The 27,372-nt window shown below is 42.5% G+C and overlaps 1 protein-coding gene across 1 annotated transcript; it reads left to right on the top strand.

Moving 5' to 3' along the window:
- Positions 1 to 1,121: 1,121 nt before the first annotated feature.
- On the top strand, positions 1,122 to 2,695 carry SP5 (Sp5 transcription factor; the record flags this gene model as incomplete). Its single annotated transcript, XM_083864589.1, has 2 exons — positions 1,122 to 1,172; positions 1,643 to 2,695. The coding sequence occupies 2 exons, from the start codon at positions 1,122 to 1,124 to the stop codon at positions 2,693 to 2,695; spliced, it is 1,104 nt and encodes a 367-aa protein (XP_083720715.1).
- Positions 2,696 to 27,372: the final 24,677 nt, after the last annotated feature.

The following is a 27,372-nucleotide window of genomic DNA, read 5'->3' as shown; positions in this document are numbered from 1 at the left end:
GGCCGTCTGGGCAGGCCCGCCCAGAGACACTCCGCTGTGCATTTAAAGAAATGGTGTCTTTTACACCCGGCTCCCGCTAGGGAAGAGGAAACTTTTCCCTTCTGTTTCCCGGCTGTCCGGTTGCCGGTGTGTCTGTCCGGGAGAGCGCTCGCTCTGCGGGCAGCCCCCGCTCCTCCCGGGCCCGGCGGGGCTCCGCTAACGGGGGCAATGCCGGCTGAGCCAAGTGAAACAAATCCGGCTACCAGAGGGGAAAATGCGCGGTTATTTGCCGAGTCATATCGAGGGCATACCCCTCAGCCTCGGGGGAAGGGCGGGCGGAGGGAGGGAGCGGGGAGGAACCACCGACGATTCCTCCAGGGAAGTTTTACGGCCGGGGTCGGCCGGCCTGGATCAGGTGAACTCGCTGTGCTCTGTTACTTTCAGCCATTAAACACTGTCAGAGGATTCCGGAGGCAGATTCCTCGAGTGATAACAAAGACACGTTGTCATTTTAGGGCTCTGCCACAAATTTAATTGCAAAAAAAAAAAAAAAAAAAAAAAAAAAAAAAAAAAAAAAAAAAAAAAAAAAAAAAAAAAGGAGGGGGGGAATCCAGTGTCTTGCACATCCAACGCGAGGGTCTCTAGGCGGCAAGGGGTCCTTTGATCAAGAAAATCCAATTATTTGTGTATATACATTTCCCACATAGTGATTACTTCATTAATTGTCCCGCCTTTATCTCCTCCCTTCCCATCCCCCCTAATAATCAGTTCTTTTATCCAGACCAACAAACACACCATAGGAGCTTTGTGGATTCAAAGGATTTGCTTTCGCTTCTGAAAGAGCCGCTATTCTTTGATGATTGGGTAGCGGCAAACTTCAAAGCCATAAATCTTCCCTCTGACTGGTTGGCGGCCCGGCAAAGTCCTTATCAAATTCTTGGAGGTGATCCTGGCGCAGTCAGACAGTCCGCGGAGATCGCGCCGCGCGGGGGGGCGGGACGCGCACGGAGGCGAGGAGATCAGAGGGAAGGGGAGAGAGAGGGGGAGAAAGAAGGAAACTGGGCAGCTTCTCGTCTTCCCCTCGGCGTCCTCATGCCTCGGCAGTGCCCCGGCGCCTTCGCTTCGCCCCGGGCGCAGTAGCCATGGCCGCGGTGGCCGTCCTCCGGAACGACTCCCTCCAGGCTTTCCTCCAGGTCGGTACCGCACGGGCTGTTGTTGCTCGAACCCGCCGAGTCCCGCGGCTGTGACCCGCCTTGCGCGGTGTCCGCCGCCTCCCTCCCGGGGCTTCACCCGCCGGGCGGCCGGAGAGCTGGGTGGGGACCCCCCGGTGCCGGGGCTCGGGCTCCTTGGGCCGGTGCCTTCCCTCTGCAGCCCGTCACTAACTCCGGGCAGCGCTCCATGGCGAGGGGTGCGGGGGCGCGGGGGCTGCTCCCTGCCCACGGCGGCGGCTGCCCCGGCCCGGGAGCGGCGGCACCGGCCTCTGGGCGGGGCGGGGGGGCCGGGCCCGTCCTGCCCTCCGGCTGCGCATTGTTTTGGGAAAGTTTCCCGGCCGGGCGGGGGGCGGCAGCGGCGCGGGAAGTTTCTCGCAGGCCGGTGTTGGCGGGCGGCGAGTAACGCGCTCTCTTCCCTCCTTCCTTCTCCCCTCCCTCCCGTTCCTGCGCAGGACCGTACTCCCAGCGCCTCCCCAGACTTGGCCAAGCACTCGCCCCTGGCTCTTCTGGCCGCTACTTGCAGCCGGATCGGGCAGCCGGGCGCAGCGCCCTCGGATTTCCTGCCCGTCTCCTACGACCCGACGCTGGGATCCCCCTCTAGGATCTTCCACCCGTGGAGCGGCGAGATGCCCGCGCACTCCCCGGGAGGGCTGCCTCCTCCGCATCCCAGCTTGGGGCTGACCCCTCAAAAGAACCACCTGCAGCCCTCCTTCGGGGGTTCTCACGAACTGCCCCTCACCCCCCCGGCGGACCCCTCCTATCCCTACGAGTTCTCCCCCGTCAAGATGCTGCCGTCCTCCATGGCCGCCCTGCCGTCCAGCTGCCCGCCCGCCTACGTCCCGTACGCCGCCCAGGCCGCCCTGCCGCCCGGCTACTCCAACCTGCTCCCGCCCGCCCAGCCCTGCCGGCAGCTGTCGCCCAACCCGCCGCCCGAGGACATTCCCTGGTGGAGCATCCAGCAGGCCGGCGCCCCGGGGGGCTGCGGCCATCGCTTCCCCGCGGCGGCGGCTCTGCCCCGCAGCCTGGTGCTGGGCCACTCGGACTTCGCCCAGTACCAGACGCAGATCGCCGCCCTGCTGCAGACCAAGTCTCCCCTGGCGGCCACGGCCAGGAGGTGCCGCCGCTGCCGCTGCCCCAACTGCCAGTCGGCCGCGGGCAGCGCCCCCGAGGCGGAGCCGGGCAAGAAGAAGCAGCACGTCTGCCACATCCCCGGCTGCGGCAAGGTGTACGGCAAGACCTCGCACCTGAAGGCGCACCTGCGCTGGCACACGGGCGAGCGGCCCTTCGTCTGCAACTGGCTCTTCTGCGGGAAGAGCTTCACCCGCTCCGACGAGCTGCAGCGGCACCTGCGGACTCACACGGGCGAGAAGCGCTTCGTCTGCCCCGAGTGCGGGAAGCGCTTCATGCGCAGCGACCACCTGGCCAAGCACGTCAAGACCCACCAGAACAAGAAGCTGAAGGCGGCGGCGGACGGGGTCAAGCGGGAGGACACCCGCGACCTGTGACCGCCGGGATCGCCGGCGGCTGCTGCCCCTGCGGGCCGGGCCGGGCCGGGCCGGGCCGAGCCGAGCCGAGCCACGGCGGACCCGGGCTGGGGCAGTTCGCCGCCGGGGACGGGGACAGGGCACCGGGGAGAGGGCGGCCGGCTCTCGGACTCCCGGCCGGCACGGCGAGCGGGACCCCGGCTGGGGCGGCCCCGCGGAGCCTCAGGCCGGGACTGGACGCTCGTAGGGCCCCGGGACGGCCCCGGGACAGGCGCCTGGCCCGGCCTGGAGGCGGCTGGGGTGGGGGGATGGCCCGGGCGCCGGGGCAGAAGCGGGCCCGGCCCTGTCCGCCCGCGGGGATCGAGGCTTAGAGACCCTCCGTGGTGAGGAGGCAGCGCCGGAGTGGCCGTGCTGGGGCTCGGCCCTCGGTGCTTTCAGGGTAACAGACTGAAGTTTTGTGTACAGGTTATTTAATAGTTGAATACACGTGTTTCCCTCCGTCTTTGACCCCGCGCGGGGTCCAGCATGAGATGTTTCTGTAAAGCGACCCGCGACCGCAGCGTGAAATAAACACGTTCCCCCGGGGTCAGCAGGGCCGGGCCCGTCTGTCTCGTTTGATCGTTCCCGCCGTTCCCGCTCCGGGCCCGCTCCATCCCGGCGGCCGAACCGAGCCAGGCCCAGCACAGCCCGGCCCAGCGCACCGGGACCCGAGAGCCGCTCATGGTAAACACCTCTGCAGCCCCGGGAGCTGCTTGGCACGGCTGTGCCCCTTGGGTTCGCTTGGTGGGTTGGGTTCGGGTTTTTAAAACTATTTTCAGTGTTTTGTTTCCTGCACACGAAGCTGAGATAAAAAAGAGAAATGCGTAGTGCCAGTACTGGAAATGAGGATACGGGTCAGGTTTATAGACTGAGATCTGTATTTGTGCAGCAGTGGGCAGCAGTCAGTGTTAGTGATGCCCCTGCTCAGAGAGGTCCAGGCCACAGGGCCAGCCCCAAACAGCCACTCCCAGCCTGAGCTGTCTGAGGCGCAGCAGAGCCAAAACATGATTCCCGAATGTTAACGTTCTGTAAAACTGCAGGATTTAGGGGCCGAGACATGCTACCCTGCCAATACAACAAAACGGCAGTCACTGTCCTGCAGAGGGGAAGATAATTAGCACAAAACAGTGATTAGAAGTACCTGGTATATAATGGCAGCTTTTAGGGTTTCTTATCTCTCATTGGGCATCACATAAGTATGACTTAAGGCATATTTCTTTTAAAATAATAACCTTTCTTACTACAGCGAGTTCCATACCTATTTTTTTTTTTAATTGGAACCTATGTAGGCAAATGAACTGTGCAACTTGATAAGTAATTTGCTAAATTTTGCATTCTAACATTTGAGAATATGTTATTCGCTCCTTATATTTTTACATCAGCTTTATTTTCTGGTAACCTAATGAGAGAGTGAAATAAAAAGTGCCTTCAAAACTTCACCAGGACTAATCTGGAACTGTTCAGCTTCAGGTGAGATCCTCTGGTGGCAGTTGTCAAGCAACCTTTGGCACAATCCTGTTGCTAGAGAGAGATACACTTTGCCAGGGACTTCTGAATCAAGAAAAAACACAGCTCGATAAATGTTTGTAGTGACAGGACATGTAAAACCAATGTGTTTGTATGTATGCCAAATACTGCCAAGAATCTCTTCTCCTGAGAAATAATGAGATGAGACCATACCATGAGAATCCTCATATCTGAAATAATGAGAAGTTAATAGAGAGTTACCATGGTACAGATCCTTAAAAATATTTTAATATTTATTATTCTGAATTAATTCCCTACACCATATTTTTAGGGTCAACTTACTAAATTAATAATCAAGCAGCTGTCTTCTTTTCTACTGAAGAATCTTCTATAAACTTGTGTTATAGAAAACACTGAGAGAAATATGTTTAGCTTCATAAGTTAGCATTCCTTTGCCAAAGATTTAGATGTCAGAAGTGTGTGGTTGAGTGATATTAAGTAGAATATATCTTTAGTGTTCCAGACTGAGTGACAACAAGGCAGGAAATAATTGATGGACCTGACCCAGAAGTCCTTAGTACAAAAGTCTTTGAGACAGAAGTGCATCCAGTTTACTACTGACCTAGCATTTAAAATTTTCATCAGGAATTACAATGTTGCTGCTTTTTAAAATGTTTCATGGCACACTGTGGCAATCTGAGTCCTTTCTTTGATACTAAGTTACATTATGACTGTAGAGTCAGAGAATTTCAGATTTCTTTAAAAGAGTTTGTTTCACTAAATAGTCATTCAATTCTGTGTATGGATCAAAACTACTTAAAATGGAGAGTAGTGGAAAATGCTTTTGTTGGAAGCAGTACAGGAGAAACAACAGTATCTCAAAGTACAAAAGGTCTGTTACAGGATAGAATCATTCTCACGTGGCGATGGCCATTCCCCCCTCAATGCCAAGCCTTGGCATGAGCTGCAGCTGCAGCCGGGGTTTCTGGTGCAGGTTTAGCCTGACTGAGAGCCAGAGGCCCCTGGGTTCCTCTTGGGGCAGATGGAACCGGCAGAATTCGCCCGATGATGGTGGATGTGCTGATTTCTAAGCTGGACCATTATGGAAAGATTTTTCTTCAGTTTGAAGGCATGCTGAATTTGCCAGGCATCTAGTCTGGCTCTAGCAGGCTATTTTGGGTTCTTAGTGTCATGTTGTAGCCTATGCACATTTTATATATACGTGTGTAATGACTACATTAAAGCTTGAAAACACACAGGTTAAAAAATATGCAGTCAAAATTAGTGAAAAGCCTGTCATGAGAGAGAAATGTATTTAAGTGAAAACCCATAGCATCAAATGTTAATGAAAATCTTAATCTCTAAGAATAGCACACACACACAGAGGCAGAAAATTAGAGACTTAGGAGACTTACTTAGGTAAGTGAAACTAACAGTTTATAATATAAAAACATTTAAACTATTTCTCTGTAAAGCCTTTAAATAGTTCATTGGGAAAAGGAAATATAGATGCATCATAGCTGTTTCATACTCATCTGTAAATAGCTAAATCATCTGATAGCTTTTCAATTGAAATCATTAAACTTTTTTAGTAATATGGCATTTAAATATACATGTGACCTTTCTGATGTATAGGTAGAGCATTACAAAAATATATTGCTTACATCTCAAGAATTTATTTCTAGTTGCCAAATTGCACACCATAATAAAATTAACTTTTAATTTTGCATTCACAAAATACATTTTATACTTTAACTGTTTCCAATCAACTAGAACAGCTGCTCCTTTTATAAAATTAAATTATTAATATTCCTCTTAATTATAAATTTTGAGTACATATGCTGCTCAAGGTCAATTCATTTCCTAATTTTAAAACTTAAATGTCATTGATATAATAGACATATCGTATAAACCAGTTCATCTGGTATTTAATTCAAATAAATTTATCTCAACCAAAAAATGGGATATCATTAAAAAACTTGAGATTCTTTAAGCAGAGAACATTAAAAAATCCACAACTAATCAACTTTGTTCTTCAGATAGTTTGGGGTTTTTTAATGTGTTGGTAATCAAGTTATTTTTAGTCAAAGGTCAATAGCAGAAGACTTTCACCTGGGACAAGGTTGCAGGGTTGCCCTTTTGGTCCAACTGATCAAAAGCCAGATCTTCATTGCAACAACCCAACAAATGTATAAAATTATGTTTCCTACCTCCTCAAGTACTATTACAGAAAAAGTAAGCTAAAGAGTTTTTTAAGCTATATTGGGAGATGGACTTCCTAAAACTATCATAGTGTAATTCTTCTTTCCATATTAAATCAAGGGTGAAATTTTTAAAAGAAATATTTATTCTTCAGTTACTTGCAGATTTCGATAGACTGCATTTTAAAGTAACTACAACTTAACTATTTCACTTTGTAAATTCACATATCTAGTATTAGTCCTGAATTCTGAAGAAATAGGGAATATAATATGCTGCTGTCTTGAAACTCTTAGATGAAAGACACCTTTTACTGTTCAGTGATATTCAATTACTCAGGAGACCACTCGGAAATTCATAAATAGGGCAAATTTGTATCTCTGTGCAAGTAGCTGCATGGTTACTGAGGCACTTTTAAATAAGTTTCAAAATATTTCATGGATCTTGACAGCCTGTTCTCATACTGAGCAGTAAGAAACAAAATTACAATGTCCAGCTTGTCAGATTTTATAGTTTGCATAGAACTTTGTTTTACCTCTGTTACAGTTTTTGGAATTATTTCACACTTTTTATGACATTCTTGTGAATCCTGTGGTAAAGATGTGGGGTCTGCCTCTCTAGCATATGATACAACCAGGTCAAAGACCTATTAGATTTTCCTGCCAAACTACCAAAGAGGATCCCTAAACCTTCAAGACTACTGAGCTTTCCTTCAAAGGGATCGTCTAACAGGTATCTTCAATAACTTTGTATTTAAATATTGTCCAAGCCACTGAGGAGCTTGAAATGTGCAGCACCCAGCAAGGCTCACCCTTGTCAGGTAAGTGTTAATATGCAGCACAGAGAAGAAGGATCCAAGGCCCTAGCCTGACTGAAGGGATAGTCTTGACCAGAGAAAGCAGAAGTGCCTGTAATTCAAAAAGTCTTTTAAATAACTTCATGGGTTTTTATTCCCTGTTAATATTTACTCCAAGCTGATTTGAAGTCATGTAGGTGTTTCAGTATGGATAATGAAAATCAAAGAAAACAAACATGTATTTTGACCTTCTGACTGTGACAAGTCAGTAGGAGATTATGGATAGTGAGATTTGGCTTTTAACCTGGAGAACACCAGGGCTGTTTTTCTTCTCAACATCTCTTAATATCTTTTGTGTTACACGTTTACTTAAGGACACACGAAATTCCATCGTGTCCCTGCGCCAGGCCTGGTGGTTACATCATTGCTTAGCCATGTCAGCAGGAGCCAACGTGGGGCTGTGCACAAAGCCTGTGCTCCTCAGTGAGGTTCTGGATGTCCATTCAAGGGCACACAGGGACATGTAGATATGTAGGTCTCCCATCTCCTCTTCAGGTGGGTGTGGAGTAAATCCTGTCCTGCAATGTACTAAAGTTAGTGGCCAAGACCTTCTGAACAACTGGCAAGTTTGTCCTGAGGTATGAACTGAGTTGCTATTCACTGAACAGTTTCAGTGCACTCTTTAAAGGTGCAGAGGCCTTGTACAGAGTGTCTGCATAAATTCAGATTCTACAGTGCTCCTGTCTTGAAACTCTTAGACAAAATATACCTTTTAATGTTCAGTGATATTCAATGAATTTAGCAGACCACTCAGGAGTTCATAAATAGGGCAAATTTATATCTCTGTGCACATAGTTATCAAGGCACTTTTAAAGGGGCCTTGTGCCAAGGCAGTTAATCTCAATCTGCCTTCTCTGGAGTATTGGTCATGGCCATTGATGCCAGTAATGAGCAAGTAACTCACTTTAGACAACATCCTAATTTGCCCTTTCTGTCAACCTGTGTCATGATAAAGTGCAATATTTTTTACATTTTTAATTTTCTGTTGCCACAGAATTATAGGCATTTACCATGACAGTGACTGACATGTCCTGAACTGAGTATTACATCACCATAGCATTTAGTATGGAAGAATGATGAACCATAAGGGGGAAAATGAAAAAGAAAGCCACTTTTTTTGTAGGATACTCATACTCAAAATGAAAACTTATATTCAAATGCCATAAATTGATATTTTTCACAACTTAAATGTGTCTGTTAGCAAATATCAAAGTCAATATCTTTATCAGAAACAGTAGTGTGTACCTATGTTTTTGCATTTTTAAAAGGTAGTGTTGTCTGCAAAAACAATATATTCCTATTATCTGTAAGTCCTTGTTTTTATAACAGTACTGTCTGTTTGAGCAATGTTCCAGTATTACCCTGTATACTACTCAAAAACACTTTTCATTTTGCTTTTTAATAAGAACCAGATATCACAGAGCACACTTTCAAAAGAGGCTCTAATTATAAAGCAGGTTAAAAGAAATTTTATTAGCCAAAGCCCATATCTTCACTTGGGGTCATATCCCACATGCTTTTGTCAGGATCAGATGGTGTGCCTGTGATCTCCACATGCAGATCTCTCATCTGTATGGAAAGGAGATGTCAGTCACATTGCCACATTCACTCCTATTTCAGACAGCTCTCCACAGGTCTAGAATCCACATGTGAAGAAGAGAAAGGAAAATGCACACTGTTCACTCATTAAAGACTAGGCAGGAAAGATAACACAGCCTGAGAATGTCAGGTGGTCTCAGCTATCATATGTTAATCCCAAAGGAATATGAAAACATCTAAATAATTAGCTTTTATTCTAAGTAGGAATAGTGGTGGTGCTTTGCTCTTGTTTAATTCTGCAAAGAACAGCCAAACACTTGACATCTGCTTGCTTTACAAGTTCTAAAACATTGCTTGTGCACTTTAGTAGCCTAATATGGGAAGCCCATTCTTCACAGCATTACCTGACCCTTCATCAGTGTGGCTCCACTGACTTCTTGCTATTAATTTGCTCTGAAAGAACTGAAAGAGTTTTAAGGAGGCAAAGATTACACTTTTATATTTTCCAAAATATTAACCAAATCTTCTTATGTGCCTACATGAGGCCTAAGGCTATGTCTGAGCTTCTTAATAAAATGCTTAAATAAATTGTATAATGACACTGAGAAGCTACTTGCAAAATACTGTAATCAAAGCTCTGTTTGGTGGTAGAATACTTAGGTTAGAGAGAGCAAACCGTGAGCAATCTTTTTAGGGAAAGTCTGTTCTCTGTACCATTGGAAAACTGCATGTGAACACTGGAACTGTAACTCTGCTACCCCAGTGGGATCGTGAATGTACAAAGAGCAACACTAAACATATTCAGCATATTCTGGTAGTCTACAGGGAAATGTTTTTTCTCATAAGAGGAAGGGCTTGTTAAAAGTTGTTGGGTTTTTTTTCCCACAAGAGGGGGAAGAAGATCTTCATGGATCTGAAGATCATTATGCTTCTGTCAAGGAGGAGAGTGAGGGAGAAAACAAAGTAGACAGACAACCTTTCTTTTTTGTGGGCCACCTTTATTGCCTTCACAACTATCAACACTTGTAAGGGGCCTTAGTTCTCTTCACATCCTATATCAAAGGAGGAAGCATAAGACCCAAGAATTTTTTAGAAGCCTCTAGCTGCTTCACTTTCCCCAGTTTCCTTACACGACTCAGGAGAATTTGTGGTACAACCCCAAAGTTTTCTGCAGGATGTTCCACTATGCAGATGTTACATTGCATTAATGGCATTTGCTCTCTCCCCTGTCCACAAAACTTCAAATCATTGTGCCTCATTACACTTGAAGATGAAAGTTTACTAAGCTAAATAAAGTGATTGCAAAATACTGGAATCACTGAGACTTAAATGTGGGAATTGCCTTCTAGATTTATCATTCAATTATTTTTCTCATTAGAACCACAGTTTTAATCTGCTAAGAAATATTAAATATTAAACAGCCAGTAAAGCAGAATAATATGTTACATTAAAATAATTCCTTATAAAGTGCCTAAGTACATTAGAATTTCCTTTGTCTTTTTATTATATGCATTCATTCATCCTAGACTTAATTTAAAATAGGTGTCAAGTGTCAGAAATAACACTGAGGTCTAGATTCTGATCTAGATGTTAGAACTTCTGACACTTAGTGAGCATGTTCAAGAAAGGACAAGGAGGAGGGTAAGTTCAAGCCTGTTTTTAATTAGCTACAGCAATTAGATGTTTTGAATACCCAGAATGATGTATTAGAATTACACAATTATTTGGTTTGTTTGGTTGCTTTTCAATACACTTGAGAACCAGCTCCTAATTAAGATACACACACTATCAAAGATTAAAAACTTAGATGATGGTAAAAACAATTAGAATGATGATGTAGGTTTAGATTCCCCATGGTTCTTGTACAGATCTGCAAGACAGTATAGAGTGTGAACCCATGGAATTTACTTTCTCTGCACAAGGTTCAGAAACAGCTGCAGTATTTGTGTGCCCTACAGGGGCACAGCCACCCCAGAGCAGGTGTGAGGCACTGGGACATGACAGTTTTCCCTGAGCTGGCTGGACTGGGTCCTTTGACAACAGGAGCTTTACCCTTCACTGGAACTTCTGCAATTACCCGTTGCCTCTGGGTAAGGACTTGTTCCTCTCTGCACAAGTCCTTCTTGGGTGGCTACAGTCCTTACCCTGCTCCCAAGGCCAGACTACCAGATTACAGCAGAGCTTCTACCAGTTCAGAAAACATTCTTTCCTATTTAAAAGGTGTAAAAGAAAAGCCCAGCATACAAGGCACATTTTTTAGAACAAAATCTAAGATCCAGTGATTCAACCAAGATTGCCTCCAATTACAGGTGTGTCTCACACCTTTAAAATTACTAGACTTTTTAATGTACTATCCTTAATACATCCTGAATGTTTTGCTCTTGATCTCAAAAGCATTGAGCACAGTCTCTCATGAAATCTTGCTGCAGAAATGACCGAGTTCCTGCCATCTCAATGCTCAATGCCATGTGATAACCTCAATCAAAGCAGCCAAATTTCTTGACTTGCTGCTGATTCCACAGCACTTTTTTGTAGTGATAGCCACTTTTCTCTATCATCATTTATTCAGAAAGGTAAATCAAAAGCATAAAATAGCCTCATCTGAGTTCTTGCCTGCAGGAGATGTTTTTCTCATTGGTTAAGCCATGAAGTCTTACGTCAGTCAGAGACAAACTATGACTGACCTGACCTTCTCTTCTCCTTCTCCATGTATAGAGGTTTCTTATGCACCAGTTACAATCTGGTCTTAGAATAAGAATTTTTAAAAGGAAAATATTTTTCTTTAGTAGTTTGGCTGATGCAAAGGAGTACTTGTTTTTAGAAAGGTGCAACATCTTTTTATTTGCTGATCAGAAAGCCAATCCTCTATTAATCTTAATGAAATAATCTGAATATATCACTAATGCCTGTCAGATGCATTTAGAGCTATAATAATGATGACTATCAAGGATTTTTACAATATGAATTCTACAAATAAATTCTTTAGGATTTATTTGTAGAATTTATTTAGAATTCTTATTTATTTAGAATTCTTTCATTACAAATTCACTTCAAACTAGACTGCAATAAGGAGCACTTCAGCCAAAAAGGTTCACTAAATGATTGAATCAGCCCTGAAGACCTGCCCAGAGATAGGTGTCATGTCAGATTACACAGCTAATGCCCCTAAGTTTTCGTGACAACAGATGAGTGTGGTTGAGATCATATCTTCCCACCTTCAGCTCTCAGGCATCAGTAATTAGATTCTTAATAGTACCTCTCCACCAAGTCTCAGCTTTTTCCTTTCCTATCTTCTTGCTTGGGGGAGGGGGGGGACCTGATTCATATTTCTGGGATCAGAGTATTTTGCCCACTCGGATGTAATGCTCTCAGGGAAGGCCTAACAGTATCCCACTACATCTGTTTAAAATCATTTTGATGCCTTTGGGGGAAGAATGTGTGTAAGGCCATAAGGAAACTGCAGAACTGCACATGTCCCTGGAGCCAACCACATAATCATTAGAGAGTCCCAGAATGCAGGAAGAGCCCCTGGTACATTCAGCATCCTTTGGCAAGCAGGAATGGAGATGTTTGAAATGGTTTTCTCAGGGGAAATGAAAAAAAAAAAGAAAACATAATGGAGATGCACAAGTATCAAGGGCCAGACCAAAGGTCTGTTTAACCTAGGAGCCTGTTTTCCAGTAACAGATGCTATGGAAAATGGATTAAAAACAAGGCACATATAAAACAGATATTTCCCTTGGCACAGCCTCTCAGCTTCTGGGGAACAGTGCTTCAGAAACTTCCTGAGCTGGAATCTCATTTTGTTTGTTGTGTTTAATAGTGACAGATTGGCCGATCCGTCACATATTTGTCTCACCCCGTTATGACTGGATTTACACTTGGTGAGTCTCAACATCCTTTGAGAGTTGTTTGAGCAGCCATGATGGCTTTATAACCGTTTCAGTGTTGCCTGAATGCCCCTTAAAACTGAGGGACGGCACAGAACCCCATTCTCCAGGCTGTTCCCACCCACAGGTATCGCGCTCCTCCCCTCTCACAGCGCTCCCCCGGCGCTCAGCCCAGCGGGCTCTGGGGCCGCCCCTGTGACCCCAGACCCAGCCGGCCCTTCCCGCCCGGAGCGGCCGCGGGACACCCCGGCCCTCCCTGCCGGCCCCGCTGCGGAGATCCCGGCGGGACGGGGCCGGGACAGCGGCAGGAGCCGGCGGGCAGTGCCCGGGACGGCCGTGCTGTGGGGGCCCCGGTGCTGGTGCTGGTGCTGATACTGGTGCTGATGCTGGTGCTGATGCTGGTGCTGGTGCTGATACTGGTGCTGGTGCTGGTGCTGGTGCTGATGCTGGTGCTGGTGCTGGTGCTGATGCTGGTGCTGATGCTGGTGCTGGTGCTGGTGCTGGTGCTGATGCTGATGCTGGTGCTGGTGCTGATGCTGGTGCTGATGCTGATGCTGGTGCTGATGCTGATGCTGGTGCTGGTGCTGATGCTGATGCTGGTGCTGGTGCTGATGCTGGTGCTGATGCTGATGCTGGTGCTGGTGCTGGTGCTGGTGCTGGTGCTGGTGCTGATACTGGTGCTGGTGCTGGTGCTGGTGCTGATGCTGATGCTGATGCTGGTGCTGGTGCTGGTGCTGATGCTGGTGCTGGTGCTGATGCTGGTGCTGGTGCTGGTGCCGGTGCCAGTGCCGGTGCCGCAGGCTGTGGTCCCCCGGGGCCGGGCGGGCGCTGTTCCACTCTGGACATGTGTCGGCTGAGGGCACTTGAGGGAGTAAACCTGCTGGGAACTTTGGACATATTTCTGACTTTTTTTTTTTGCGGCAAGTTGGAAATTATTTCAGAGTCGTAGGCCCAGGGTACCTAACGTTTTTGGTATAGTGGCTTTGGGCGTGCTGGTTTTTGTTTTCTTTGGTGCTTGGTTGGGTTTGTTTTTTGGGTTTTTTTTTGTTTGTTTTTGTTTGTTTTGGGGGGTCGGTTTTGTTTGGTTGATAGGTTGGTTTTCGTTTGATTTTTCTTCTGTTTTGTTTCAAATACACGTAGCCCTCAACACTCCTAGCTTTTGTTTCTGTAAAGTGGCTTGTTCATCTTTCACTGCAGTGGGATAAGCTTTGGCATTGTTATAGTTCATTTTTTCTGTGGGTCAGATGTGGAACAGCATTACCACACAGAGCTCTGTCCTCACAGCTTTTCCCTGGGCTATAAAACGTCCCTGTCCCTGAAGCAGGTTATGTGAAGTCCAGAGAAGGTTTTCTGTCATTAGTGGACAACTTTGTAGTTAAAGGAATGAGTTCAAGTATAAGGGTTTTGGCTTTGCAGGGTTTTTTGTTACATACCTGTATAACATGAAAGCTGATTTAATTTAAAATATAAAACACTCATTACACAAGCAGTCTTGACTTCTATTTTTTTTCTCTTTATTACATCATACAAAAAGCTGCAAGTCTTTAAGATGGTAACATCTGAAAGGTGATAGCCCTTCTGATACTTTATTTTTCCCAGACTAAATTTTGTAACACAGTATTTTTGTCTGACACATATTTTCCCAATCCAATGTACAAGAGCTGTCGAGTTTCCTGAATGCTTCAGATTATGGATATTTATTGCAAGAGGCGTGGTCAAGTGTTTGGACTCTGTGCTACTTAGTTGAGTTTAAATAATTACTGGTCTTCTTTTTCCTTCCCTTCATCTGACTGTTTTATTCCTACTCTTGAATTAGCCTGTGCCATGTGTCTTTTGACCAGATCTAGCTAGTATGAGCTGACTGTAAAATAACCTACCTGGAGGAGCAGGAGGAAACACTGAGTCTCATCAGTACCCAAGTTATGAAAAATAAAAGCAGGTGAGAATAAGGCAAGGGTAGAAGCAGCTGCTTCTACTGCTTGTGGTGGTGCTTCCAGCTCTTGGATCAACTCTTAGGTATAGGCAGAGTTGCACAAAGAAGTCTACTAATCACCTGTGCAGTGCTGCCACGGTTATTTCAGTGGCCAGAAGAGTAAGTAGGATCACATCTGGGGTGTTTATGAGGCAATTGAAGTTCAGCCACTTCCTCAGGCAGTAGCACTGTTTTCAGCCTGGCCTTTCTCCCCAGTGAAATCCCCTCTACTCCCCACCTGGAGCACTGTGCCCAGCTGTGGGCCCCCAGCATAAGAATGAAGTGAACCTTTGGAGCGAATTCAGAGGAGGCCACAAAGATGATCACAGGGCTGGAGCATCTCTCCTATGAGCAAGGGATTAGAGGGTTGGGGCTGTTCTGCCTGGAGAAGAGAAGGCTCCAAGAGAGACCTTAGAGCACCTCCCAGTACCCAAAGGGGCCTACAAGAGAGTTGGAGAGGAACTTCTTGCAAGGCCAAGGAGGGACAGGAGAAGTAATTTGTTCAAACCAAAAAAGAGTAGGTTTAGATCAGATATTAGGAATAAATTCTTTACTGTGAGGGTGGTGAGGCAGTAGAACAGGTTGCCCAGAGAAGCTGTGAATGCCCCATCCATGGAAGTGTTCAAGGGCAGAGTGGAGGGAGCTTTGAACTACCTGGTCTAGGGGAAAGTATCCCTGCTAATGGCAGAGGGTTTGGAACTAGATAATCTTTAATGTCCCTTTCAATCCAAACCTTTCTAGGTTTCTATAAATACACACAATACTGTAGAAACTTGCTACTCAAGACCTCTTTCTGCTCCTCATTAACTTAAAGGAAGAGCTTTCTCTGACTTTTAAGGGAGCAGGGTCTGGCCACGCAGTGAAATTCAAACATAAAACATGGTGCTTTCCTGACAGCTGTGTGCCTTCTGTGAGGGGAGGCCAAATCCCAGCAACAAAATACAGCCTGCTTTAGCTGCTTCAAAGTGAGAGAGCAGCAAAGGGAAAAATATTTATAAATGCCAGTAATGGCAAGGAGGGCAGAGAGAGGTTGGTCTGTTGTTTTCAGGGATGAACAACTACTGTGTGTTCAGGAATTCTGCTTTTTGTTATTGAGCTTCTGAACTTCTAATTTGTATGTTATAGAAAAAATAAATGTATCCTTAAGACTGACCAGAAGAGTTGCAGATTTTTTGTTTAATGTTCGAAAGGTTTTTTTTGGCATATGACTACTGTGTCACAGATCCTTTCAGCCTAAGATTAAAGGAAAAACAGCTGATTCTGTTTATAGGAGCCTTCAGATCTCTATTAGATTTTATGTGGATATGGTTGTGAAACTTGTTTTAAAATTATTTCTTTATGTTTGATTTTATTTTTCAGGAGTTTGGAATGCCAGAAGTGATCAATCCAGTTGTATCTTCTTATGAAGTATCTGTGACTACAAATAATGTGGCGTATTTTTAATAAGAGTTTCTAATTTCCAGGTCTATTACTAAAATGTTGGAAAGTGTGTTTACTATGATAGCATCAGTAACACATTTTAGTATCTAATGATTTTATTTTGACTTTTTAATCAGTTTATAAATAAATATTATTAATATTTGTATCTTGGCTTTTGTGCGGCCAGGCAGACCCTGCTTAAACCTAATAATGGCATTGTAGTGTATTATGTAGGGTTTATAATGAGCTGACATATCCACTTGCTGGAAAATTGCTCTGACAAGAATATTCTTCTTGAGATATCTATCATGATAACACATGTGTTCCCACTCATGTCCCAAATTAAAAATGAAATTTTTTCAAGACTTCATTCCAACACCTCCTTCTCATGTTAAATGTATAACTATAAATACAGTATTTCAGACTCTAAAATGACTTTGCACTATTTTTTAATGTTAAACCATGCCTTTTAAAAATTTATTGGCTCACATAAAATAATCATGCATTTTTTCCCCCATTCACTAATCCCTAGCATTTAAAATAGTTTCTCTGCATTTGTAAAGTTGAACACTTTTACTGAGGATATTTTAGGAAAGAAAATATAACCCACTCACCTTAAAAGTTCAGCATACATCAGATTCTCAGTAGTATATGTAATTTGTTCTCTATACAGTTGTCACATATAACAAACCCTTCAAGATTGGAGTCTCCAGTTTAAATACCATTTAAATTTTGTTTATATTACGTTTCACTGTTGCTACATAAAACCATTATGAGCATGTACTCTGGGAATTACACAACACCAGCCTTGTAAGCTCCTGTAAGTTGAATTTATCAACCATAACCTCTATAAATGTGTGTGTATGCTTACACAAACACGTATGTAGTTTATTCTAAAAGAGGTTTTTTTAAGATTTTTTTTATTAATAGCACTGCATATCAGAGGTCCATATGGAACATCTTATGCTGTTAAGAATAATATAATGCATTAATGCTTCCAATATGGTTTATAGGATGTTATCTTAGCATGTGACCACTGGGGTGGTAGTTCAATTTTGCCACCTTTACACTTGCCTTCCAAAGTATTTTCTTATACAATTATGAATCATCTCATAGACAAAATTCTTTTTAAGTGCATGATAACTTCAAGAATACAATGCTAACTTTATTTTGGTAAATGAACTAAAATGAAAAATAAAAAATAGCAAATAATAGAACTTTTATATGTAAAAATTATGCTAAATGTGCTTGCCAGTTGTTTCGATGAACTTACTCCAGAGACATCCATAACTGACAAGGCATGAAAAGAAAGACACCTGATGACAAAAGTTCTTAGAAAGCTTCACTGCAGGAAGACCTGCAGTGGAAGACCATTGGTTATAGTGATTTGGGAAAGTCCACTGGTAGATGGTAGTGTGACTAAAACCACCCTTCATTTGTAAAAGCTTTTTCCCCATGTTGTGTGTTAAGGTGTTATTTAAATGAGGTCTTTGTATAGTAGTATGGAGCAATATATTATATTTGCTGTTAAAATGTTCCTGTTTCAAATTTTGATAATTTATGCCTTGCCTAATACCTGCAGCAAATAAAATGAATTGTTTTATTTGTTTGCTGTGATTTGCGGGGATATTACTCCACGACAAGGTTACATTGACCCATCATTTCATGCATCAGCAGTTCTTCTATTGCACTGATTTGATCGTGCTTAGTGGGTATAAAAGGAGCAATCCACCCAGTGGAGTAAGTTAGAATTATAATAAATACTGCACATTCTGAAGGGCAAAGTAGGTTAAGGATGGTACTTACTGCACTGGGCATAATTTCTATGATGTGTCAAATTTTAAGCTTTTTTTATTCCAGCTTCTACATTCAAATTTTGTACTTTGATTTTATGTAGTTATGGAAGTCATGCTGTAGGTACAGTTGAGGAAAAATGTGGGGTTTTGTAGCTACTGTAGAGTGTTTTTATGTTAGATACTTGTGAAAGTGCAATACATCTCCTGGAATTCACACTCCTTTCTAGGATGTACAATTCTAGATACTGTTGCTGCTTCTCCTGCTGAAGAACTTCACCATTGTACAGTCCTATAATGTCAAATAATCTTTCCTAATTACACAGTTTGACATCCACTAAACAGAGGAAAAGGGGCTGCATGGCTTACAGCTTCACTCTGCTTCTAGAGCTGTCTTGTTCCAGCTTGTTCTCCTTGAATTCCAAACAGTGGCTCAGTGAATCAGGAGGGGCTGTATCCTGGCTGTTCTCTCCCAGGTAAGTTTTTTAACTCCTATTATCCAAGGGGTGGGTCAAGGTGACTGTTGTATGCAAGGTGTGAAATAACTGGTAAAGTGATCTCAGTAGGATGTAAGAACAAACTGTGGGTGTTTGCATAATCAGGTAGATCATGAGCTGTATATCAGTGTTTTGTTGTATAGATGACTCCTAATAGTGATAGAGACCCCAGAGAAGGAGTCCACCTCAAGAACTTGTAGGAAACTCTATTAAAGTCCTCATTGGTTTCCTTTCTTTTTGTTTGTTTGATTTTCTTTTTGTTTAAATCAATATTAATTATTGTTTTGGTAACTGAGGTGAAGTAAAAATGTACTGTCCCAAGACTTCTTTAAAAGAAAAGAAAAATGATGTTCTGTTTGTTCAATGTCTCTTCAGACAAATTCTGATAGTCTACTGTAAAGAAAAACACGTGGTTGGTCTTTTGTTTTGTCATTTCATTTTCTACTAGAGGCAGTTGTTCAAAAAGGACAGAGACCAAGAAGGTAAGCATCAGCTTAGTCCAGAATCTAATATACATCTCCTTTGTGGCAATAGATTAATTGAATGATGTTTTACATTCCATTGCTTTGAATTTTCATGCAATAAATTAGGTGATTCCAAAGTTTCAGCTTATTTCCTTATGTGGATTTTTTGTTGAAGTTGGTGAAAATTTTCACTACCTCAGGATTTAAGTAGTGCCATAAATAGAAAATTAATGCTTTTTCAAGTTGCTGTCTCTATTTTGGAAGCAAACAAAAACGAAAAAATTATGTATTGAGGGGCCAAAAGGTAAATTATTTAACAATTGCTACCTTTTATAATACTATTTGCTTTAAAATACTCATTACTTAGTCAGGGAAATCAAACAAAGCATGATGTTGAACAATTTGATAGTGTATATTTGAAGTGGAAATTTAAAAAATTTCACCATAAGCTTCAAGTCAAAGAAATATTTGAGTTGAGGAACAAATTTCTGTCAGGTGAGCCAAAATGTGAAGCAACTGTTTTGAATTTGCTTTTCAGAAGTTCAAGCAGTACCATGGTAATATGTCTTTGGTTTTGCAGCTGATCTATTACATGCTTTTTAAAGCAATTAGAGCTCAATAATACAACGATTTGTCACCCAATTAATTTTGAAAGACTGGAAATGCATGGATGAACTGTTTAACCTGTGGTTCACTTGGCACCATTGTAATTTAGATCAAATAAAACATAGTTTTGGTTAAGTTACATTATAGGAACTCAACATCTTCATGTTCTGTAACCTGTCCTTTAATCTGGTTTTATATTTCTGTTATAACTATAGGTGAACAGATAGATAAATAAATATGAATCAGTCTTTGTTTTGTGTAGAATGTTTAAATTCATTGCAATTTGAACGACTAGTTGAAAAACTTTTGTGAAAGTGTTTCTCCAGGGACCATTCTGTGCCCCAGCGACAACAGAAACTACATCAAGGGCACTAATGTGTGCAGACTTGTGAATTGTATTACCTTTACAACTTGGAAAACTTAAGCACTGGAGCTAAAATTCTTATAAGGCAAAGAAAAACCTATGTCAAATATAAACCAGGTACTCTGTGCTTTTTTATTCTTCTGATCTTGAAGTCATACATGTATATGTCCTGTTATTTCAGTGCATCAGAATGCTGCTTCATTACAAGGTTCTGCTCCTCCTTGGGAGTCACAGTATAAGGGCAATTTCAATCTAAGTGATGTACTGAGACCTAATTTCCAGAATTTCTGAACCTGTATGTGCAGCAACTGCTGACTCAGATTTCGGTAATTTTGAAAAGAGTTATATGAATTGTGGAATAGTATCACAGGATAGTTTGGGTTGGGAAGGACCTTAAAGACCATCTAGTTCCAACCCCCTTGTCATGGGCAGGGCCACCTTCCACTAGACCAGGTGGCAACAAGTTACATGGAAACTGTGACACATCATTAGTTGAGCAAAACAGTATTTTAGGAGTATTGGACTTGATATATTCCTTTGCAGCACTTGAACAAGGGAAAAACAGCATGATTATACAAAACTCTGTAATCTACAAAACAGTGTTATAGTTTTGAGTGGCAGAAATGTTGCCTTAAAATAAAAGCACTGCTTGCTGAAAATTGTTGTGATTTTTATAGCCTTGACAGGAATGCAATAGCTATTAAGAGTATTTTAGCTGAAAAGCTTTGCCTGACATCTTTGTAAAAATACATAGCTTCAGTGACAGTCTCTCGTCTAGATGTGGAGATAAATCAAGTAATACTGTTGAATAATTGCCAATTGTGAAATTGATCAGAAAATCTACATAACCGATAAGATTGTGACTTGTATCGATTTAATATTAATTCATTGTCAACATTTATAAAAGTTATAGACTGAGATGGCATGAACTACAGTAGTAGCTGCCACTGTGATGTGAATATTCATAATCAACTGGTAAGGTCTGATTTTACACTCCTGAGGAGTTTGGTCTCCATAAGAGATTATAAGACTGAGACTCCTTGAACAAATTTACCACAGATATTTAATTGTTTCTCTGGACACAGACAGGCTTTAGAAAGGACAAAAGGATTATTTTCTAGACATGGGTAAGTGATAAGTAAACAGCTGCTTTCCAGAAGGAAGTGGAATTAAATTGAAAGGAGTGAAAATTATCAACCTCTTTGGGGCTGTGATTCCTGAATTAGTAATATTCATTATAGTGTCCCCATCATTCATCTCCTATTACTTGTTTTTGAATTTGCTTTTTTTTCTAAGAGAAAACAATTTGCTGAAAAATCAAGTGAATTCATATGAATGCTTTTACTAATGACAGGGAGAAAACATAGGCTGGGAGTCATTCTTCCTACTTTGTAAATATGCTTATTTTTCTGGATTGGAATTAAAGCTTGAAAATTATTCAGATATGCTCTTGAGAGTCAGATTCCCCTTTAGTAGATTATCTCAAGAATAGATCATATATATAAACTCAAGCTGGTTTACATTTGATACTAATATCTTTGCCATTTTTAACGCAGACATCAATGTGGGATGTCTGCCATATGTATTACCTCAAATCAGTTGGTGTCCACATGGTGAGGACTAAGTGAACCATGTTACAATGCAGAAAGAAATAGATAATAAGTTCAAACATTTTTAGAAGTTTGGATATTCAGTGGCTGGCATTCCTGTAAAAGGTATGCTTCTAACTTGACAGATAGTGCTATTCTCTGGTTTTAAGGTGCTGAAAAAGTACTTTGAGCCATGCTACTGCAGGTAAGGCTTGCACCCAACTCCTACTTTATTTACAAGTTGGGTTTTTTTAGGTGTTAATAATTTTACTGTACAAAACCTGCAGTTATGTGGGTGTGGAGAACTGGACTGAGTGTAACCACATCCAGTAAAGTTAACTAATGAAAACCAAACACAGCTAACATGCTTTTCTGGGGTAAGCAGAAGAAAAGATACACAATAAACATATTTTATTAAAGACACGAGTACATTAAAATTTAGTATTGCTTTTCACTGCAGAAATTCTGGGGCCTGGTATTAATATTTCAGATTATATAGTAACCATTTCATACTACAATTTTAAGTGTGTATCTTTATTTTACCTTAGTGTAAGAAAAATCTCTGTTCACCAATGATGTGTCTAAATGTTACTTAATGAAGTATATAAGTCTCGGAGAAATAATAGATTGATATTCACATGCTTAGATAGATGTGCCCATGTAAAAGAACTTCCATGGGTTTCTTCCTGACTTCAGCTGAAGTGATATCTCTGTGTTGTGTTATTTTCCTTTTGATAATTCCTGATGCAGATCTTTTTTCATAAACATGTCAGAGAATGCTGATCAAATACTTGTGCCTCTTAACAAGGCTTAGTTTTGCAGGGTCTGTTTCTTTGTTTAACCCCAGCAGCATAAAGAACATAAAATCACAGGTTTTGAGATTAATTACTTGAAGAGATTTTCCTGTGTTGTAGAAGTGCCTTTGCAGGTCTCCAGTACTTCATCTTGGTCCAAGGTACAATGTCTCGGTATCCCAGTGGCATCTCAGGGCATTCCTGGAGCCCCTGTCATTACCAGTGTATTCTTGTTCTTCTGCAGAGAATCAATGCAAAGTGAAAATGAAGAATAATTGTTGGGTGTTAAATGGTTTTTGAAAGGATTTTTCATCTTTTGTGCTCAGTTAGTTAGTTGGCTGGCTGGCTGGTTGGTTAAAATAGGCATTTTTAAACTGACTGTTGACCAAAAAAAAACATTTTAAAGTAGCAAATCAATCTGTAATGCCTTTACTTGAACAAGAATTTCTTAAAATTCTCAGGAGTTATCCTTCACCCACCTGGATCCCCTGCTGTATCTTAGGAAGAGCCTATTCACTCACAAAGAGAGTGATTTTTTTTTAACATGTTGAAAACCAGTAACCAGAATGCAATCTTGCCTACTGCAGCTGCGGTCTGTTGCAGCATTGTATACAGCCTGTCTCTAGTAAGTAGTGGTTATGTTAATATCTGACTACATTAATTTACACCAAAACACAAGCCAGATTCCATGTCTAACATTTCAGATTCTTGAGAAGGAAATTCTGGACTCTTTAACATTCTAGAAAAGCTACATGTCGTTAATTTTTGCAGTCTTCAGATCCCTAAAGCCTTGTAACAGAATTTTCCCTGAAGGAAAAAACCAGTGGAACATCTTTAATTTTTTCTGTATGGCATGACTAGCTTGAGTGTGGATATCTGATAAATCTTTCAATGTTTTTGCTAGCTCACGTTATTTTCAGTGTTGAGACATTTGTTTAAACAGATTAATAATCTCTGAAGAAAAAGGTTGACTGGTCGAATAATGCTGAGGAGTGAAGTGCCAAGTTGGTGTTCTGTTGTTGGTGTTCTCCCTGTAGCTGGAGAGGAATGCAAGTGGCCTTGTTACCTGTCCTGGGGAGAGCAGAGCTGTCAGAAACCAGAGCATGATCATTGTACTGTCCTGATTCCCTTCCCAAATAGTTCCTTTAAACCCTAGCAAGGGTTACATTAAGTATCCCTTAAGGTTATGAAGAGGGAATTTATGCTTGATTCACTACTCAGAGCAGTGCTGCTCTTTATCTCATGTGTATTAGCTTTAAAACTTTGTTGTGGCTAAACTATTAAAGATAGCATGGCTAAGTTCTGTCTCTTGTTCTAGTGCTGAGTTGCTAATGCTGCCCCAGATGACAGCAGCTCTGTTTTTTCCTGTGGTTGTCTTCTTCAAGTGCAGCTATCAGAACACCATCAAGAGGAGTCAAGAGCATTAGGTAAGTGTGTGCTTGCAGAGAAGTTTTGAAAGGCCAAAGTAGACAAAATCTTATTACATAAATAGATTGGAGTATGTGACTTGTGTAACAAGTCTAACTTGATTTTTCTGTCTGGGAGATGTCTTCAACTTGAATTACCTCTCTCTTGATCTGGGAGAAATGTTTTTTCCTTAAAAAATGCCCCTCAATATTTTCATAGTCTTCCATACTTGTACTGAATAGAGAGGCCTGTGTAAGAACTGATTGTTTTCCTTAAAGTTCATGCACTCTTTTATTACCTCCAAATAGGAATCCGTTAGTTGTAAAGATGCTAATGAAATCCACTCAGAATAAGGAAGACTAACACTCATTCTAACAGAGAGAAGGGGTTTTTTTCTTACCTGTCCATCTGTTTTTTCTGGTGGACAAACACATGTCTTGGCAGACAAGAACATATCACTGTACTTTTCAGAGTAGTGTGCCAGTTGTCCATCTTTGTAGCTGCTCATACCATCCTGTTTGTGTTTCTGCGCTTTGATTGCACTGTGTTAAAAACCATAGGTATTGGCACTTTGCTCAAACCCCTTGTATTTCAATCAGCATTTAACCTTCTATTTTGGAAACAATTTTTGTTTCCATTTCTGTAATATTGTAGCTAAAAAGAAACCAGAGGAAGGAAGGCTTTCAAATGCAGTGCTGCAGAAAACCTGCTATTTGACTAGTACTGGTGGCTGTCCAGGGTGAACTAACAAACCTGTCAGGGCAAAACCTGACTTATCCACCACAGGGGAAAGAGGGGGAAAAGGGAAAAAAAACCAAACCAAAACAAACAAAAACCAAAAACTAACCAAACAAAAAAAACCAAAGCAACCAACAAAAACAAAACAAAAGCCTAGATAAGATCACAACTCTAATGATCCTGAAAACTTTTGAGACTTGTAAAGCCCATACCTGAAATTGAGTTATGATTTGCAAAGTTTTTTGGGCTTTTCAAGTAGCAGAAAAGCCCATGCTTCTTGTGTCCTGAGGGTTATTTATGAAATATGCTTAATTTAAGCAATTGTGTGTTAAAAAATCCAAGAATCCAGCTCTCCGAATTTGTTCTGAGATTGGAGAGTCAAACTGCATGATCTCCTGCAGCAGCCTTCCTGAAACTGCTGAATGTTCTCATTGTAAACTGATGCCTCCTATGGGATAAAAAGATACAAATCAGTGATAAAATATATAATTCAGTGATATGTAACAATTAAATATCGTAAGGGGAAATATATCCAGACATTAGCTGTCTTGGCTCTACAGGGTTACTAGGGGAGGTGAGAAATAAATTTTCTTTCAGATACAGGGTAAAATTGCAATCTCTAAAACTGGTAGAGAGCAGACTTATTTGGTGTACTATCACTTCTGATATTTTTTCAAGTTACAATCACAGTTACCTAACTTAAATAATTTTGTTTGATCCATCTAGATAAAGAAGGTTTTATTTTGTTACAGTTTGGAAGTAAGGGAATTCTTTGTTTCTTTCCATGTTTGCTTGAGGGTGTTAGGAGTTGGGATTTCCCACTTCTATTGTTTCAGGAGGTGGGTTGTTCTTTGGGATGTTTTTCAGATGAAGCAGATCAAAATGGACAACAAGACATGCCAGCATGGATCAGGAAGGGGACATCCTGAAACAAGAAGCCACAAAGTATGTAAAACAATGTGCTTCAGATTAGACTTTTCTAAATGCCCTTTATCACAGCAGTGCTGAATGTTCTCTCTGGCAGTTCATCTTGAGCTGTCTTTGAAACTCGAATGATGTACATGATCCTTAAATATGGGCCTGTTGGGTACATCAGTGCTGACTGTTCATAAAACCCAAAGCAAACATATCATTCATCTTCAATTATTTTTTTGTCAAGTGACAGAAAACAGAAAAAATTATCTGTAGAGTAGGAGTATAAATCCACAGTCTTCACCAATTTCCATTTGTAGAGGGTTTTTTCTCTCAACTTTTTTTTCTTTTTTTTTTTTTCCAGATATACAGGAATTTATCATCTGTATTTTTTAAGTACTGAAGATGATAGCCAGAAAAGTTCTGAAGCACTTATAACAATTTTTCTGTGTCAAGAGTTAATGAAATTTATTATTTATATTATTCCATTCTGTCTAAGATAAAGTGGATTTTTTTGTAACAGAAATGGAGGTGTGGGGGGGAGGGAAACAGATACCAGATGCAATAAATATAGTTCATAATAATGTTCTGGATTACAAATTTTGGCTGTATTACTAAAAACAAACAAAGGTCATATGCTGCAAGGACAAAAATACAAACCCACAAGTCCAGAAACATCACAGATGTTCTGTGTACCTGTTTTTGTATACAGTTTCAAGGAAAGAGCCTTACCCCAGTCTGCTAAAATACTCATAATCCACATAAAATGGCAATTAAAATGCAACATAGAGTATTCATGGAGGGAACCCCTCACAATAACAATAATAATCACCAGAAGTCAAATTTACTGTCCTGCCTGCAGATAAATGCATATATAACTTCACTACAGTTCAGAATATGAAGAAACAAGAAATGTTACGGCACAGGGACTTATTGTCTTGTTTGCCTTTCCATTGGCATGTGGTTACATTGTGACCTCCCTACAGTGTAGGCAGGAGGGATCATCTTTCTTAAAATACTGTATGCAGCTCCAAACACAGTGACTTTTCAAACCTATAGGTTGCAGTATAAATGTTCTGGGGTTTTTTTTCTGCTTGACAGTCATTGTTTATATGTCCACAGCTATAAAAACTATATAATTAATTAGTCTTTGTTGCTAAAAATATTTATTGCATCACATTCATTCTTTACCCACTCAGGATATTCAAGATTCATATTTTAGCGTTTCCAGTTTGTGGATAGAGGTGACTTCAAGAAATACCCCATGGTCTGGCTTTTTAAAGTGAGTTCTAACTGATGTGCTGCTTACAAGCTCCAGCTAAGGGAATTATACATCTTCATCCTCCTGCCCTGCTGATACCGTGCATCAGTGGTTTTTCCTGTGTGTTTCACATCCTCAGTAAACATCTGGATTCAAAGTAAAGCGCGAGTCTCCCGGGTCCCCAGCTGCGAAGAGATTCCCTGTAACCTGTGCCCAGGGTGCTCTCGGCAGTGGCCTCAGGAAGGGCCGGGCACATGCAGGGAGAGAGCAGCAGGCTGCTTGGGCAGCACGGCTGCAGGGAAGACTTCTGACCCTCCCGGTGAAAGCGGCACATCTCTGAGTGCCCTAGCCTGGGCGTGTACACTGCCGGGAGTGTTTCAAAGCTTTCAGTTGGTGTGGCGGGTTCTGAATGAAGCCGCTGAGCTGCCGTGGTTCGTGTTTGGGTCGGATTTTCAAGCTGGTCGGTTGCAAATAGGAGTCAGCAAGCGTTCCCAGGCGTGCTGTACAGCCAGGCTGTAGATGGGCGAGGGAGGGCCCCGCGGAGCCCCGGGGTTTGCTGTTTTCCCCCGCCAGGCCGGGACGGATGGATGGCGGCGAGCGCGGCCGGGCGGGCTGTGCGCGGGGCTGGCGGCGCCTCTGGGCTGGAGGGGCAGCGCCACCCAGAGGGGCCGTGAGGGGAGCCGGGCGGGCCGCGGGGATCGCTCCCGGCCCCCTCCTGCCCGGGAGACAGCGAGGGCTCCGCGCACCGCCCGGGCCGTGCCGGGCCCCCGCCCCGCTGACCCGCCGGGGCCGGGCCGGGCGCTGTCCGCGGTGCTGAGCGCGGGGACGGGCCGGGAGCGCCGCCCGCCGGGCCCCTCGAGGGGCTGGGAGGGTCCTATTGCCCGCCCACCCC

Source organism: Zosterops lateralis (assembly GCF_965231275.1).
Source record: "Zosterops lateralis genome assembly, chromosome: 7".
NCBI lineage: Eukaryota > Metazoa > Chordata > Aves > Passeriformes > Zosteropidae > Zosterops > Zosterops lateralis.
Note: the sequence above shows the minus strand (reverse complement) of the source record. Positions and strands in the feature narration are given on the sequence as shown.